Below are 13,833 nucleotides of genomic sequence, written 5' to 3' on the forward strand. Positions count from 1 at the left end.
TGTATAACTTTGTGTTCAAATAGGTATTTGATATCTTTCCCCATCTTTATATCTTTCAATTTAAGAATTAATAATAATTTGAGTGAGTAAAAAAAATGAAGAGGATGTGTATATACTATCTTATAATAATTCATTTAGCTCCCAGTTACATGAAGTTTTTCCTGGACTATATTAATAAAATAAAAATATAAAAAAACATTAACCAACATTGATTAAATTAAGCCGGCTAGAATAATTTGAGTTGGATCAATTATGGGATTGAAAATACAAAATAGATCTACAATAATTTTTTATTTTTCAGGACATTTAAGTATATCCTAATAGTCTCATTTCAATTATAATTACAATTATATTGATCTTAACTTCTTTTTTTCTTTTCCTTATTACAAGTTAGATCAAACACCTGTAAACTTCTTTGCTCTAGACACTTAAATAAATGAGTGGCAACCGTATGCCAAGTTGGAAGAAAGAAGAAGAGACAGAGTAGTACAATGTAGGAAACGTGGTGTGCTTTGAAACATGTATATGAAAAAAAAAAAAAAAAAGGATTCTTTAAAAACAAAGGCAAAAGATTGGCAACCTGTCTTCCAATCTAATCATTGTCATCCTTAAAAACTTGGGCAGGATCGAAATTCAATCAATGGGGGAAATTTAATAGTACGTTCTGATTTATGGTGACAAGAAATATTATTGAAGATACATTCGCAGACATACTTTTCTTTTTTTTTAGGAAACAATTATTTTGGTCCTAGGATTTCCAGCAAAAATATTTTTCTATTGTGAATATCATATTAATGTTACATTAGATAGGATTTTTTAAAAAATAAAAATTATGCAAAAGTGAGTAACAATTACGATTTTGGATTAATTATTATAAGTTTAAATTTATATAAGAACTCAGTTGTTAAATTTTAAAATTATATCGAAATAAATCAAATATATCAACAACAATTACATTTATTCTAATACAATTTTAAAATTTACTGAATGATAAATCCGTTCTTATACAAAATTAAATTCAACTTAGAGTAAATTCACCGTATAATATTTTGTCAATGGTAATATATAAAGCCATATTTCAAGGCCAAATTGCAGTGATATTTTTGAAGTTTACTGGATTTATGATTCTATTTGGTTAATTTTAGTACAGAAAGATATAATGTCAATGACAAGCAGCTTGCATATGTTTCTGACAGAAGCAAAAAATGACAGCACAGAATTCCATATTCGTCGTTGTTGTTTCAAAACTGACCAAAACCATGTGAAATTTTCCTTAAACACTTGGGCTATAATTTCCAACAAAAAAGAAAATATCCAGCAGAAGCAGCCAATTTATGACTTAAACAAATCAAATGGACAAATAGCCACGTGATCTTTTCTGTCTTTCTTGTTCAATAATTTGGATTCACCAATAATTTAGAATAGTTAAACAATAATTCAATCTATCTTGCTTATCTATGCAATGGGATTTGATTTATTCAAAGGAAAAAAATCTCATCTTTCTCAACAGGAAAATCACTTTCAGGAATTTTCTAGAAATCCCCATGTGGACTCATTTTCTTGCCTTGTCAATTCCAACACCAATGTAATGGATATATTTATAGTTTTGATAATTTAATTTGATGAGATGACAACGGTGTCTTCTCCCTTGGTTAGAAATATTGAATTCGAACTGTAAAATTTGGAACATAACATCTTACTTTTTTTTATCGTTGTACGGGACATAAATCCGAATTTATTGTGCCTATTCGGATACGGAATAGTTTTAAAAAGAAAACAATTAGTCCGATTTTTCAACACAAAATCTAAAATTCTACTTCAGATTGAATTTACCATTACGTCCATGAAGTTTAAATGTTGTAATGCATGGGCCATGAATAGTCCCCATAACAAAATAATGGATAATATGAATGTAGTGTTCTTTTATTGTTTGTTAGGGCCTTAGGTCCCACTAATTTTAAGAAGCCCAGCTTCATAATTAAACTTATATTTTTAAATATGTTCCTAATTTGTTTGGTTCCAACAAAATTTGGTAGAATTCAATTCCAAGTCTTTATAATTTTTTTTATCAGAATTCAATTCTTTAGAATTGATTGCTAAAAGTAATTTCTATTTATTAAGTTTGATAGGAATTTGAAATAAGTTCACAACAATTCTTTTTAACTAAAATGCTTATATTAAAAAAAATTTTCTTCCATTTTCTTCTTCACTTCTTGAAGTACGAGAATTTATCTTGCATTTATTAATATATTGTTAATTGGTTTATATTTATTAATTTTTATCAATTTAATAGCTATAACTTATAAGATTTTTTTATAGAGTAAAAATTATCAATTTTTTAATTTCATTGAGGGTAATTTATGAACTTAGGATAAATGAATTTCAATTATGAACTATATGAAATTTAATTGAAATTTGATATTTTAAATTACGTTATGCCAAACGCAATTTATTTCTAAATAAAGTCTAATTCTTATGTAAATTGAACTTGTAATCAAAAGCAAAACTTTTTAGATTGACTAGGGCCAGGCAAGAACAAAAGCAGATTGGAGAGATGCTGCTTCTTGTTTATTTATCTTTCATTAAGCTACTGATACACTTGCTTAGGGTACAGACATCATATTCATTCCCAAAAAATTCTAACACACAGAGAGAGAGAGAGAGAGAAGAGTATTGATATATGACGTATGATAGTATACAAATCAATGGAACTTGCGCAATTTTGACATCAGCACAAATTTACACGAGTATGGATAAACTAGTTTTTGGATTATGATAATAATACAATTCCTTTTCCTTTCCCTGTTTATTTCTAACAAAGAAATACAAATAAATATCAAAATGGCAGAAGTACATTTCAAGAAACTAAACTCGAATCAAGATGCTACATTACACAACCCTTCCCATAGCAGGCAATTAGGAATATGCTATAGGTTCTATTCTATGCATTCTCTGTAAGCTGAAAATTAAGTTTTTTCGCTCCATATTCTCCCGGTGAAAACTTGCCACCTCAGACCTGGTTATTGCCAGTAGTGACTGGAATTTGAAGAACTGACCAATCAATGTGCACAGATTACTCTGTGACAACTTTTTCTACAAGGTAGCATGAAATGAGGATTAACAGAACGGTTAAAAACATCATAATTTATTCTGATTTCCTATACACTATATAGGCACTAGATTAACATTTCATTATGAAAATGGAGTGTCAACCAATACTGTGGTTCTATAAAAATAAAATATTCTCCAGAAGAGAAGATACCTAAACCAAAATCAATATCCCTCAGAGGATTCTGCAAATTCTTCATTGAATTCACCAAAAATATTTGGACAGCCATCCCAATTTGCCTGCTCTCGTGCTTCCCAATACCCTCCCACATAGCGGAAAGGTCCATTTTCACCTTCTCTCTGGAACCACCTTGGCTTCCATCCATGCTCTTGTAATTTCCTTGACTGCATGGAATGAGAGAAAGCATGATGCTCATAACAAATATATATATATATATATATATATATATATCACAAATTCTACAAGTTAATACTTCATAATAGTACTCTAGACTGTCACATGTTACTCATTTCACTTTTTGCAGAACTTATCTTTAGCTTCATATTGAAATCTGTTAATATAACCATAATCTAGCTCTGTGTGCACTCCACATTATGATTCAACCAGATATGCAGTCATGTTCTGTGTATGCTTATGTCAGAGAAAAAAAAAAAGGGTCAAGTGTACCATTCTCTGCCGCTTCTCCAACCTTTGTTTCTCTGCATTTGCCTTCTCATATTCCCCATTCTCCAGATGCCTCTGGTCCGGTCTGAGCCTCGAATCCGTGGGTGGGAGCTTCTCCTTAATCCGTGATCAAATACCCGGGATCAGACATGGCTATAAAAACCGATTAGAGATGCATAGGAGGAAAATGAGAATGCATATCTGGAAAATGATATAATACATCATCTCTACCTTTAGTCCTGGTGTTAATTCATTTAGAGTGATCGCAAATGATGTTAAGTTGTACCGAGTAATATTAGGAGGTGTTTTGGTACTTTTCCAAAGCAACATAGTATTAGGTGAGGAATTGCTATCCTTTGTCTTGCTAGTCCCATCACCTTTTGTATAATACATGCTATCATCCCACTTCCCAAACAATTGAGCAACTTTTTTCCCCGAAACATCTTCAACAAACCCATTAACCTGTGCAGATGTAAGCATAAATAATATTATGATATATTAGACAATAACTCACACAATAGACAGAGAATACTGTACCCTAATGAGTGAAAAACTGCATGTGAACCTAACAGATATTAAAAGTAACCAAGGCACTACAAAGCACTTTTTCAGATTAGTTTGCAGGCAAACAAAGTGGAATTACTAACCTGGTGTGGATTTCTGTCAAGAATTGATTGTTCTTTGAACTTGAGTTTGCATGAATATTGTCGATTTCCTTGTATATGCATCGTTCCGTGGTGATCACAATACACTTTACCAAGAATAAGATTATAAATTGCAGTTGTCACCTGATGAACGAGAGAGCCCATTTTAATAATGAGCACCATCAAAACAGATAAGCACCATCAAAACAGAAAAGGAGGTAAAAGGTAGAAAAAGTTGAGCAGTCATGTCATGTACAGGCACAGTTATGCAGCAATATATACCTTGCTCCATTGGAATATTTCACCATCATCAAACTCCAGGGTTAGAACTCCAACAGGGTCAAGTTGAATAGACCGCCCCCAAAATTTTGTACGGAGGTTGCTGTCACCCCAAAACTTCCACCCTCTACCTTCACAGTGGCAGGCAATGAGAGTTGGGTGATGACTAACCTGTTAAAAAAAGCAGATAAGCAAATTCATTACCAATGCCTTCAAATGCAACAAGTTTTCTCACTCATCACAAGTAACCAAAGAAAACTTCCAACTTTTTGCAATTAATTGTTGTTTCTTTCACTATTCTGTAGATTTCAAAAAAATTCTTCAAGATTTTCCTTTGTAAGTAAATTACATGTGTTATATGTGGCATTTCATTCTTCCTTTGAGAAAAGGTCCTGCAGACCCCTTTGCTTCCAAATATTCCATCACCCTGATTTATGGCCAATGATTTTCAACATTTTAAGTCCATGGATTTAGAGAACATACAGTTTTGGCACTTAATCAAAATCCTAGAAATTGAAGAGTAATTTTGGAAGTGAAAGAAAGGATGGGAAAATCTATCATCTCGCAAACGTGAGATGTTTCATGTAATTGCACCTCCTAAGCGGGAGTTTAAATCCCTTATTTCGAGGGATTTGAGCAGATGGAAGATTTGGAAAATCCTTTTGTTTTTTTTTTTTTTTTTTCTTTTTTTGGTAGAGGAAAAAATCCATTCCTTCTTTATCTGTCTAAACCTGCAGATATTACAATCATCGTTTAAACAACAAAAAGTGCATGTAACACACAGCTTAATTTCAAAACTGCCAGCTTAACTTCAAAGTAAAGGCTGCATCATTCTACCATAATCTAGGATCATTACTGACCTTCTCAGAGAAGAAGCGAACCCCTTTATCAGGATAGTCAGCTTCATAGGTTTCTCCTAGTAAAGGATTGAAGGGTTTGCAGTGCCGGCCTTCAGAGGATGCATATCCAGAAACAGCAAATGCTGCAACATTTAGGATCCTCATAAGACTATTCCCCTGTACAAATTAAAAATCATAGAGGAACAAACAATCAGAACCAATCAAATGACACTTCCTGTTCATGAAACATTGTATTCTATAAACATGCCAATGAACCTTTAGTGCATAAGGAATTGGAATAATAAATTCATGAACTTAATTGCATCCTCGACAATTTATGTTCCCATGTTTCGTTTCCAATTAGCATAATTTCAAATTATCTGCTAGCTCATTCGTAATGCACAAGATATAAGGGTATGATCACCTAAATCAAAATAATTTTCAATAATCAAATTTGAAAATCAGTTGTTTATTCGAAGTACATATGGTGATTCGGTACAGGCTCAATAGTAATCCACTTCTCCTTGCACTAAGAACAGACAATGGGCACCATCAGAAGGAAACATCACCTTGTGAATAGCAAGAAAATAAATGAAATAAGGTAAGTAGCCAAAATCCTTACAATTTTTTAATTACATACAAATATTTGAAATACTTGTTAGTTTGATGCCAATTTTCATCAAAACTATCAGCCACGTTATATTTTTAATTCAAAACAGAATGGAATTAACCAATCTTCACAGATACATGTGCCATGAGTCATTCACTATCTCTTACCTATCATCTGAATTTGCCCACACATATATCTCTTAAAATAATCAACCATAACAAGAGAAAGTAGAGAGGAAAAACACACACACACAAAATAAATAAAATAAAAGGGGAAAAAATCAAACACAGAAAGAAAAGTAAAATATTCCTTTTTTTTTTTTTAATACTTGGAACTCTATGAAGATAGATACTGTTCCATAAAGGCACAATGTTTCAATACCCACAAAATGCAACAAACCAAAAAGTGTATGGCAATCTTACTTCTTTTCCATACTCATAAGCACGGTCCAAAAGATAAGAATACTCCAAGTCCTCAAAGCACTTCTGAAGAGATGATATTGGTTCATTAAAGTAAACAGGAAGACAAACTCGTGTGAGATCCTTCCCGACATTGTCTTTGATCATAGACCAAAGACTAACCCCTTTTTCCTTCTCAACTGGATCGGGAAGCTTCTTTCGCCTTTGAATATGTGGATATCTAGCATTATAAAGTTGCTTCTCAGTATGCATTTTCTCATCATTGTCAAATTGACTACATTCCCTGTGTTTCTCTTGGTGACCAGAAACTTCTTTTATTGACCCACGAACAATAGTAGGTTCAGTAAAATACTCTTTTGTATCATAAAATGAAGCCTCATCTTCTTCTGACACTTCCTCAAGTTCTTGTTTCTCAATATCATCAGATGATTCTGTAGTGCTACATTCTGAAACCCAAAACAAGATAACTGGAATAAGAGTGCAGGACAAGTAGCAATAGAAAAGGGGGAAAATTATCACAGCAATATTAACAAACTATGGTCAAAAAGAAAGATAGGTGATCCAATAACATTATTAAAACTTAAAGAAATGTTAACTAGAGGGATCCATACAGAAAACCAAAAAACAGATGATGGTCATTTCCACATTTGAATCGGCTAACTCAAAATAAACTTGAATTTTTCTCCAAGTAAAGGATAATAAGAAATATTGATGGATCCAAAATAAACAAACAAAATAAAAAAAATAAAAAAAAAACCAAAGTAATGATGCCCATACCACTAAACTTTCCACGCCCTAAACTCGAAAATTCATGCTTCAATTGAAATTCACCATCTGTAATTCCAGATGTTTCTGCTTCAATATTAGCTGCCTGCACAAGTAAAAAGAAAGATTGGTGATGTGCAGTGATGTTTTCAAGTTTATTTCAGAAGCACGTATATTACAAGTGAATTTAGAGCAAAAGATATTATGAAACAAAAATTTTAAGCTGAAAACATATATGATCAAGAAACATAAGCTGTAAATCAATGTATTTGAAGAGTCCATAAACCTGTCACAGACCAATCATTAGCATGCCAAACTTTTACGTAACTCGTTCGCCAAAGATAATATATGACTTGCAAATCCAGGATATAAATCATATATGCCACTAATAGCTCATCACAAAATACTGAGGCATTTAATCTAGAGAACAAATCACAAAGTTTGCCAGTGTTCGGAAAAACACAGCAGTAAATTCTTGCAAACAATAAATTAATTTCTTTATCGTGTGATTACTGATTCATATCATCCATAAGCATTGTCATGCATGAGAACCATGGGGAAATCTATTTTGCACAAGAGGTAAAGAGAAACATGAATTATAGATATGTATAAGGTCTACATAGACAGTCAAATTTAAATTCAAGTCAATAACCCAAAAGAATATCCTGAAGAAACTCGAATCCATTTCAAGAATGTAGTTTGAATGTGGTCAGGTTATGTATCAGAAAGAGTTTAAATGTTAATAAATGTTAATACATTAAACGGGGGCTAAGCAAATTGGAAGGAAAAAGAAATGTAAAATACAATTCAGCCAGGAAACCTGTGGATTTCAATGCATTTTGAAAAGAGAATGGAATATAAATAGTAAAAGCATGAAATTGTCGAGAGTGGATGCAGAAGACATCTGACTTCAGCCTGAATGAACAAGCCATAGTACAGCCCCAAAATAATTGTTTGAGATCGACATAGTATGCAATGGGAACAAGAAATGGAATATGAAAACGAACAACTAATAAAGATCAAAGACATGAAAACTCCAAAACTAATCAATGGTTGAATATGTTATTTAATCCTCACCAAGTGGAAATGATAATTCAAAAAAAAGTTCTGAATGTACACAAAATCACTTTAACCAGAAAATGACAATTTAGTAACAAGAGCAAGCAAATATTTACACAATCTTTGCAAGAAGAGCATTTTCATTGATTAATAACCTAGTATAACCACATAAAATTGAAAACAAATCAACCAATACACTTGGTCAATTTCACTGTTGAACTTCTTAGGAAATAACTTCATATTAGTGTCACACTAAATGTTAAGTGAATGGAAAGACAAGAAAACATAGAGTGGCATCACATAAAATCAACAACCAACTGATTGAAGACAAAAACAAAAGAACTAGTTTTGCCTGTGTAACACAGATCAGTAAGCACAACAATGATGTTTTTGAGACAACTAGATGGGGATATTTAAAATGTATATACAATAAAAGAAATTAATTTAGAAGCAAGTGAAAGAATGATACCCTATGACTTAAAATGAATCGGCTTGAATGAAGAAAAATAATATTAGGAAATGTTTCCTTTCTGGCCACATGTATGAAAATGTTTCATTGTGAAACAATTCATATGTGACTGTCACATCGACTTTTAAATTATGTAATAAAAAGATTGAACTCAGTAGAATTTTTAAAATTATAATGGTAATGCAATGATAATATGATTAATCTGCAGCATCTTAGAACAGCAGTTGCAAGAAAAATAAATTCACTGAAGATCATTAGAAATATAGTTGGGTGTCTAAGTCATAATAGTTACAATGTTACCTCTAACTGCCTTAATGTGTCTAGCAAATTGGACCGTTCATCACAAAGTACTTTAAGTTGCCCTTGTATTTCAGAGAACTCCGACAGCATGATCTGCTCACAATCCTTGACAAGGTTCTCATTGATACCTTCTTCGAGTAATCGTTTTCTAAGCCTTTCAGATGAAACAGACAAATCTTTTGGTACAAGGGAGAGACTATCATTAAGTGATCTTAATGGAAAGAGGCTCCTAGTTGAGACCAAAGCTTGTATCCAAGCAACCCTATCTCTTTTTGAATCAGTTCTCAAATGAAGAGTCTTTGTAGCTGTAAATATGTAAAATCGCCTGTCATCAGACTTGCTTTCACGGAATGACGAGATCTGCTACAAGAATAGATATAACAAGTCTTAATATTTGCAAGATTGGCATTTTTCATAACAAATAATGTGCTGACGTAGATTTATACGGAGTATACAGGTGACAGAAAGAAAGTTGAAATCTTTAGTAAATGAAAAAACAGCAGACTCGCACATATCAAATAACTAGGACACCCAAAAGAGAAACCATTAAACTCCAATTCGCTGCATCCACAGATCGCCAGGAAACTAACCTAAGCGAGAATAAAGCTAATTCTTTAGCTTAACACAACCAGTAAAGTTTAAAGCTCCTAATCAACTTCTACTAGTGTTTGGCCACGAGAATACAGAGTTTCCAGCTTTAAAACCCCAGACAGAAGGAGCATGACATTACAGTCAGCATTCGGATCTAGAAATTACAAAAAGAATATGCTTAAAATACTCCAAGAAATAACCTTTCTATCTTAGCTTAGCAATGGTGGCGTAATGAATGAAGCGCCACCTACTAGTGAGTAGTCACAGAGTCCCCACAATCTCCTATATCTGTATATTTCTCCACTAAAGATAAAAGAGTAGAATAAAGCCCACAATAGTAGACTCAAAGAAAACTGTACCTTAAAATAAAAATAAAATTAAGCATAACTTAAACCAAGTCAAAAGAAAAGAGTAATCAACCCAAGTGGGCAAATACAAGAAAACCCATTTCAAGCCTTGAGGGAAACAACAACGTTTGATGAAAGCAAAAGAAAATAGAAAATACAAAGTAAAGAAGAAACAACCAAAACCTAATAAAAGTGCGAAAAATACAGTAGAAAGAGATACAAAAACCCCAGAAGTTGACAAGTAAAAAAATTTTGGATTATTTTCATAAAAAAAAAAAAAGAAAAAAGGGATTTGGATTGGTTGGGATGTGAATCTGATGAGTAAAAAACAAATAGGGTGAAGAAAAAAAAAATCAAAGCAAGAAATGAAGAATCATTTCAGAGAGCTGAGACCATCCACTCAAAACCAATGATGTGACCACAGCTGCATACCTAGACCTACACTGTATCCTATCATAGCCAACCCACACACATACACACACAATACCCACCTGCTGATGTGACCCACTCTACATTAACAACCAGTTAAACTGTAAAAAAAGGGCAAAGATGAAATTGAGACCATCTTCAGAAAAAGAGGAGAAGAAAGTATAGTGGTGTAATGAAAATTAAAATTCCGTTTTGGCCGCTCACAGAACAAAACAGACCCTACTGAGCAATGCAAGAAACCTGCGGTTCATAACCGACCCATTTTACTCTTTCTAGCTCAGATATCAATGCTCTTTCTTGCTCATTGTTGTTGACAGATATCACAAATCAGAAAGTAAACAATTTGACCAAATTAGTAAATACTGGAAAGTTCAATTTTTGAATCGAAATGTTTCCCATATTGGCAAAACTTTCCCCAATACCGCCAAAAAATGCATCAAAAACCAACTCTTCCATGTCCAGATCGCACATTAAATCCTCTCTATCTACCACCATTTTCCAGTTTCAACCTTCAATTTTAATTTTCTCTTACTTGGTTGGAGTATATACCTTTAAATGAACAATGCCAACACTTTTCTGCTGCTTCCGCCGAAAACTTCCGCTGTCCATCCTTGATAGCCGATTGGTAGATATTTCTCCGATCAATCTGACGTCATCATTCGCTGTTAACAAATTCAGATTCTCCGGCCTCCGAATCTTTGAGTAAGAAAGCACGCCGTTTTTAAGTAAGAACCATCGTGATCTCCACCCTTTTCCGTAATTGGTCCACTTATATAGTACTCCAGCTACGGTGGCCTCCGATCCCGCTATATTCCTGCCCGCATTGCCATCAGATCCGCCGGAAAACCCAGCCGGTAAGGATCTCGCTCTAGTCAACGACGCCTCCGGTGACTGGTCCCCGATTCCGGGGCTCTCTAGCGAGATGCAACACAGCGGGTGCATTTCCTTAACCCTCATTTTCATCACCATTAAAATAATAATAAAACAATAATTCTTCGCCAAAAAAAAAACTTCACATCAAACAAACAGCGAACACTCCCTGCAAATCAAACCAATAATCAAAAATATATGCAAAACAAAACAAAATAAAAACTAGCTTACTGTAAGTATACAAACCTGAACTCTGATGCTAAAAAGAAGAGAGCTTTTTCATTCTCTTATTTCAAAGAAAATATTCGGGAGTACTCAAAGGGTTATTGTGTTACTTTGCTTAAGCTGTGTGTGTTGTATGTCATTTATATATAATATATAAATGATATATTATATGTATATATATGGCAATGGAGGATGTAAGGAGAAGAGCAGGTGGGGTAATAAAGAGAAGAAGCAGTGGCAGAACGGTAAATAAAATGGTGGGGTTGAATCTGAGTTGTGTTTCGAGAATGAATTGATGGGTGGAGAGAGAAAGAAAGAGGAGAAGAAGAAGAAGAAGAAGAAAAGAAGAAGGAAAGTGAAGTGATGTTGTGATGAGATATCGTGAAATGGAGAATTTGTTATTATGGTAAAATAAAAATATCGGGTAAGTTGTGATACAGTATATCTATTGATTATGATGATCAATGGGGAACTAGCATTTACCGTGTAATTACCATTTATTTACTGCATGCATAATTAAAATTATATTCAACATAGATATTTATTTGATTTTGTAGTATTTTTTTTACTCTAATTTTTATTTGATTTAAAAATTAGTACTCAAAAAAAACATATAGTTGTTGAATTTTTTAAAGTTCAATAACTAAATTTTACGGCATTAACTTTTCTTAAAATAATTATACAACATTAATTATATACCCATTATAGTAAATTGAAATTGATGTGGATCACTTATAATATAATTGAGTAGGCACTTTGAACTCAAAGGAGGCACAATTTATTGCCATTTTTTCTAACTGGAGTTCTTTTAATTTTCTTAATATAAAACCATCTTCTTAATAATTGAATTTGATTTGAGAAATTCCCTATATTGAATTCTTCACGATCATAAACACTCTTGACATTAGTGGAAAAGATTCAACAATTTGGTCCACTACTGTCTCATATAAACCATTACATAGATTTTATTATTCAGTATTTTAATTATTTTATTTTTACACATTAATTTCTCATAATAGTATTTTATCAAAGAATTTGAAATTTTGTAATGTAATTTAGTTAGTGTACAAATATATAGAATGACATAAAATATTAGCAAAAAAACGATAAATGTTAAATGACTACCTTGACCTTATCTAAATCTATCTCCTAATAAATCCGTGCTTATGTTGTCTTTACCAACCGTGACATGGGAATTTCCTTTCATTTTTCAATCTTTTTCTATCAAAACCTTGAAGTTGATAAGTATTATACACATCAATTCATAGTTAGCTTAAATAGCAAAATCTGTTAAAGACAATCGATGAACCAACCAGAAAATGCTAAATTTTTATGGAATCTTTCATTATATTATTTTAATTTAAAAATAAAAATCTATAAATATTCTCATAAATATCAAAATAAAAAATTCACTTCACTCCCATTAATATGATGTAGAACATTAAAATTGGCAATTAGATGAGATGTGTGTTATGTCTATTAGCTATTTCCAATTAAGAAACAACTTTCATATCTTTAAACAAGCTCAATTAATGAAATGTTAACTAAAAGTTCAAAGCAACAAAAATTTTTACTCCTCCTTAACCCTTTGTTTTTACTTTTAAGAAAGGAAAATAAGTTTTTTCTTGTCTGAGAAAAGGAAAAAAGATATTAAAAGAGTAATAATTCACTTATTTTTCACTTACATCTGCTTATTTTAATCTCTCCAATTTGAAGAGAAAATAACGGAGAAAAGTATGTATTTCAATCATTTTTATTAAATTAACAAATACATCAAAATAACCAAGAATTATATTTTATTGTTTAAAAAATGAATGAGGATATAACAGTCAATTGCAAATAACAACATTTTATTTCTTCTAAAATTTTACCCTTTTCGAGAAAATAAAAATAAATGTATTATATCTTCTTCATTTATTATATCCAAACCCAAAGATGGACCAATAACTATATGAAAAAAATTGACAATTCTTCGTTATTTTTTTCAATTATTTTCTTTTCTCTCCCATTTGCAAAGAATGTATATTTAAGAAATATAAGACTTCGAAAGCATTTAATTCCATAAAAACCGATAAAAAATGAAAAAATAATGAAAAATAAAACCAGTATTAGTCTAAAATGCAAATTAATATGTCTAAATAATTTATATTTACTGAAAAAAAAAGGGCAAAATAAAGAGAAACGAATTATCACCAAATATTGAAATTTAGGTTTTGTTTGTTTCCGGAAAATAACTTATCTTTGGTAAATATTT

At 31.9% G+C, this 13,833-nt stretch overlaps 1 protein-coding gene across 3 annotated transcripts; it reads right to left on the reverse strand.

Annotated features, from left to right (window-relative positions):
- Nucleotides 1-3,262: 3,262 nt before the first annotated feature.
- Nucleotides 3,263-11,943, reverse strand: ORP2A (OSBP(oxysterol binding protein)-related protein 2A). 3 transcript variants are annotated; one of them, XM_012231764.4, is made up of 11 exons: nucleotides 11,601-11,938; nucleotides 11,034-11,523; nucleotides 9,118-9,477; nucleotides 7,302-7,395; nucleotides 6,528-6,970; nucleotides 5,517-5,672; nucleotides 4,660-4,827; nucleotides 4,381-4,521; nucleotides 3,965-4,195; nucleotides 3,737-3,850; nucleotides 3,263-3,453 (listed from the first exon to the last, which is right to left on the reverse strand). In XM_012231764.4, the coding sequence occupies exons 2-11, from the start codon at nucleotides 11,451-11,453 to the stop codon at nucleotides 3,274-3,276; spliced, it is 2,307 nt and encodes a 768-aa protein (XP_012087154.1). In that variant the 5' UTR covers nucleotides 11,454-11,523; nucleotides 11,601-11,938; the 3' UTR covers nucleotides 3,263-3,273. The 3 variants fall into 3 exon arrangements, 2 of the variants coding, with proteins under 2 accessions (XP_012087154.1, XP_012087153.1); XM_012231763.4 differs by having other exon boundaries at nucleotides 9,118-9,480; XR_002285740.3 differs by having other exon boundaries at nucleotides 3,418-3,453; nucleotides 3,737-3,886; nucleotides 9,118-9,480; nucleotides 11,601-11,943.
- Nucleotides 11,944-13,833: the final 1,890 nt, after the last annotated feature.

This window comes from Jatropha curcas, chromosome 4, assembly GCF_041381405.1.
Source record: "Jatropha curcas cultivar XTBG-Jc1 chromosome 4, XTBG_Jcur_1.0, whole genome shotgun sequence".
Lineage (NCBI taxonomy): Eukaryota > Viridiplantae > Streptophyta > Magnoliopsida > Malpighiales > Euphorbiaceae > Jatropha > Jatropha curcas.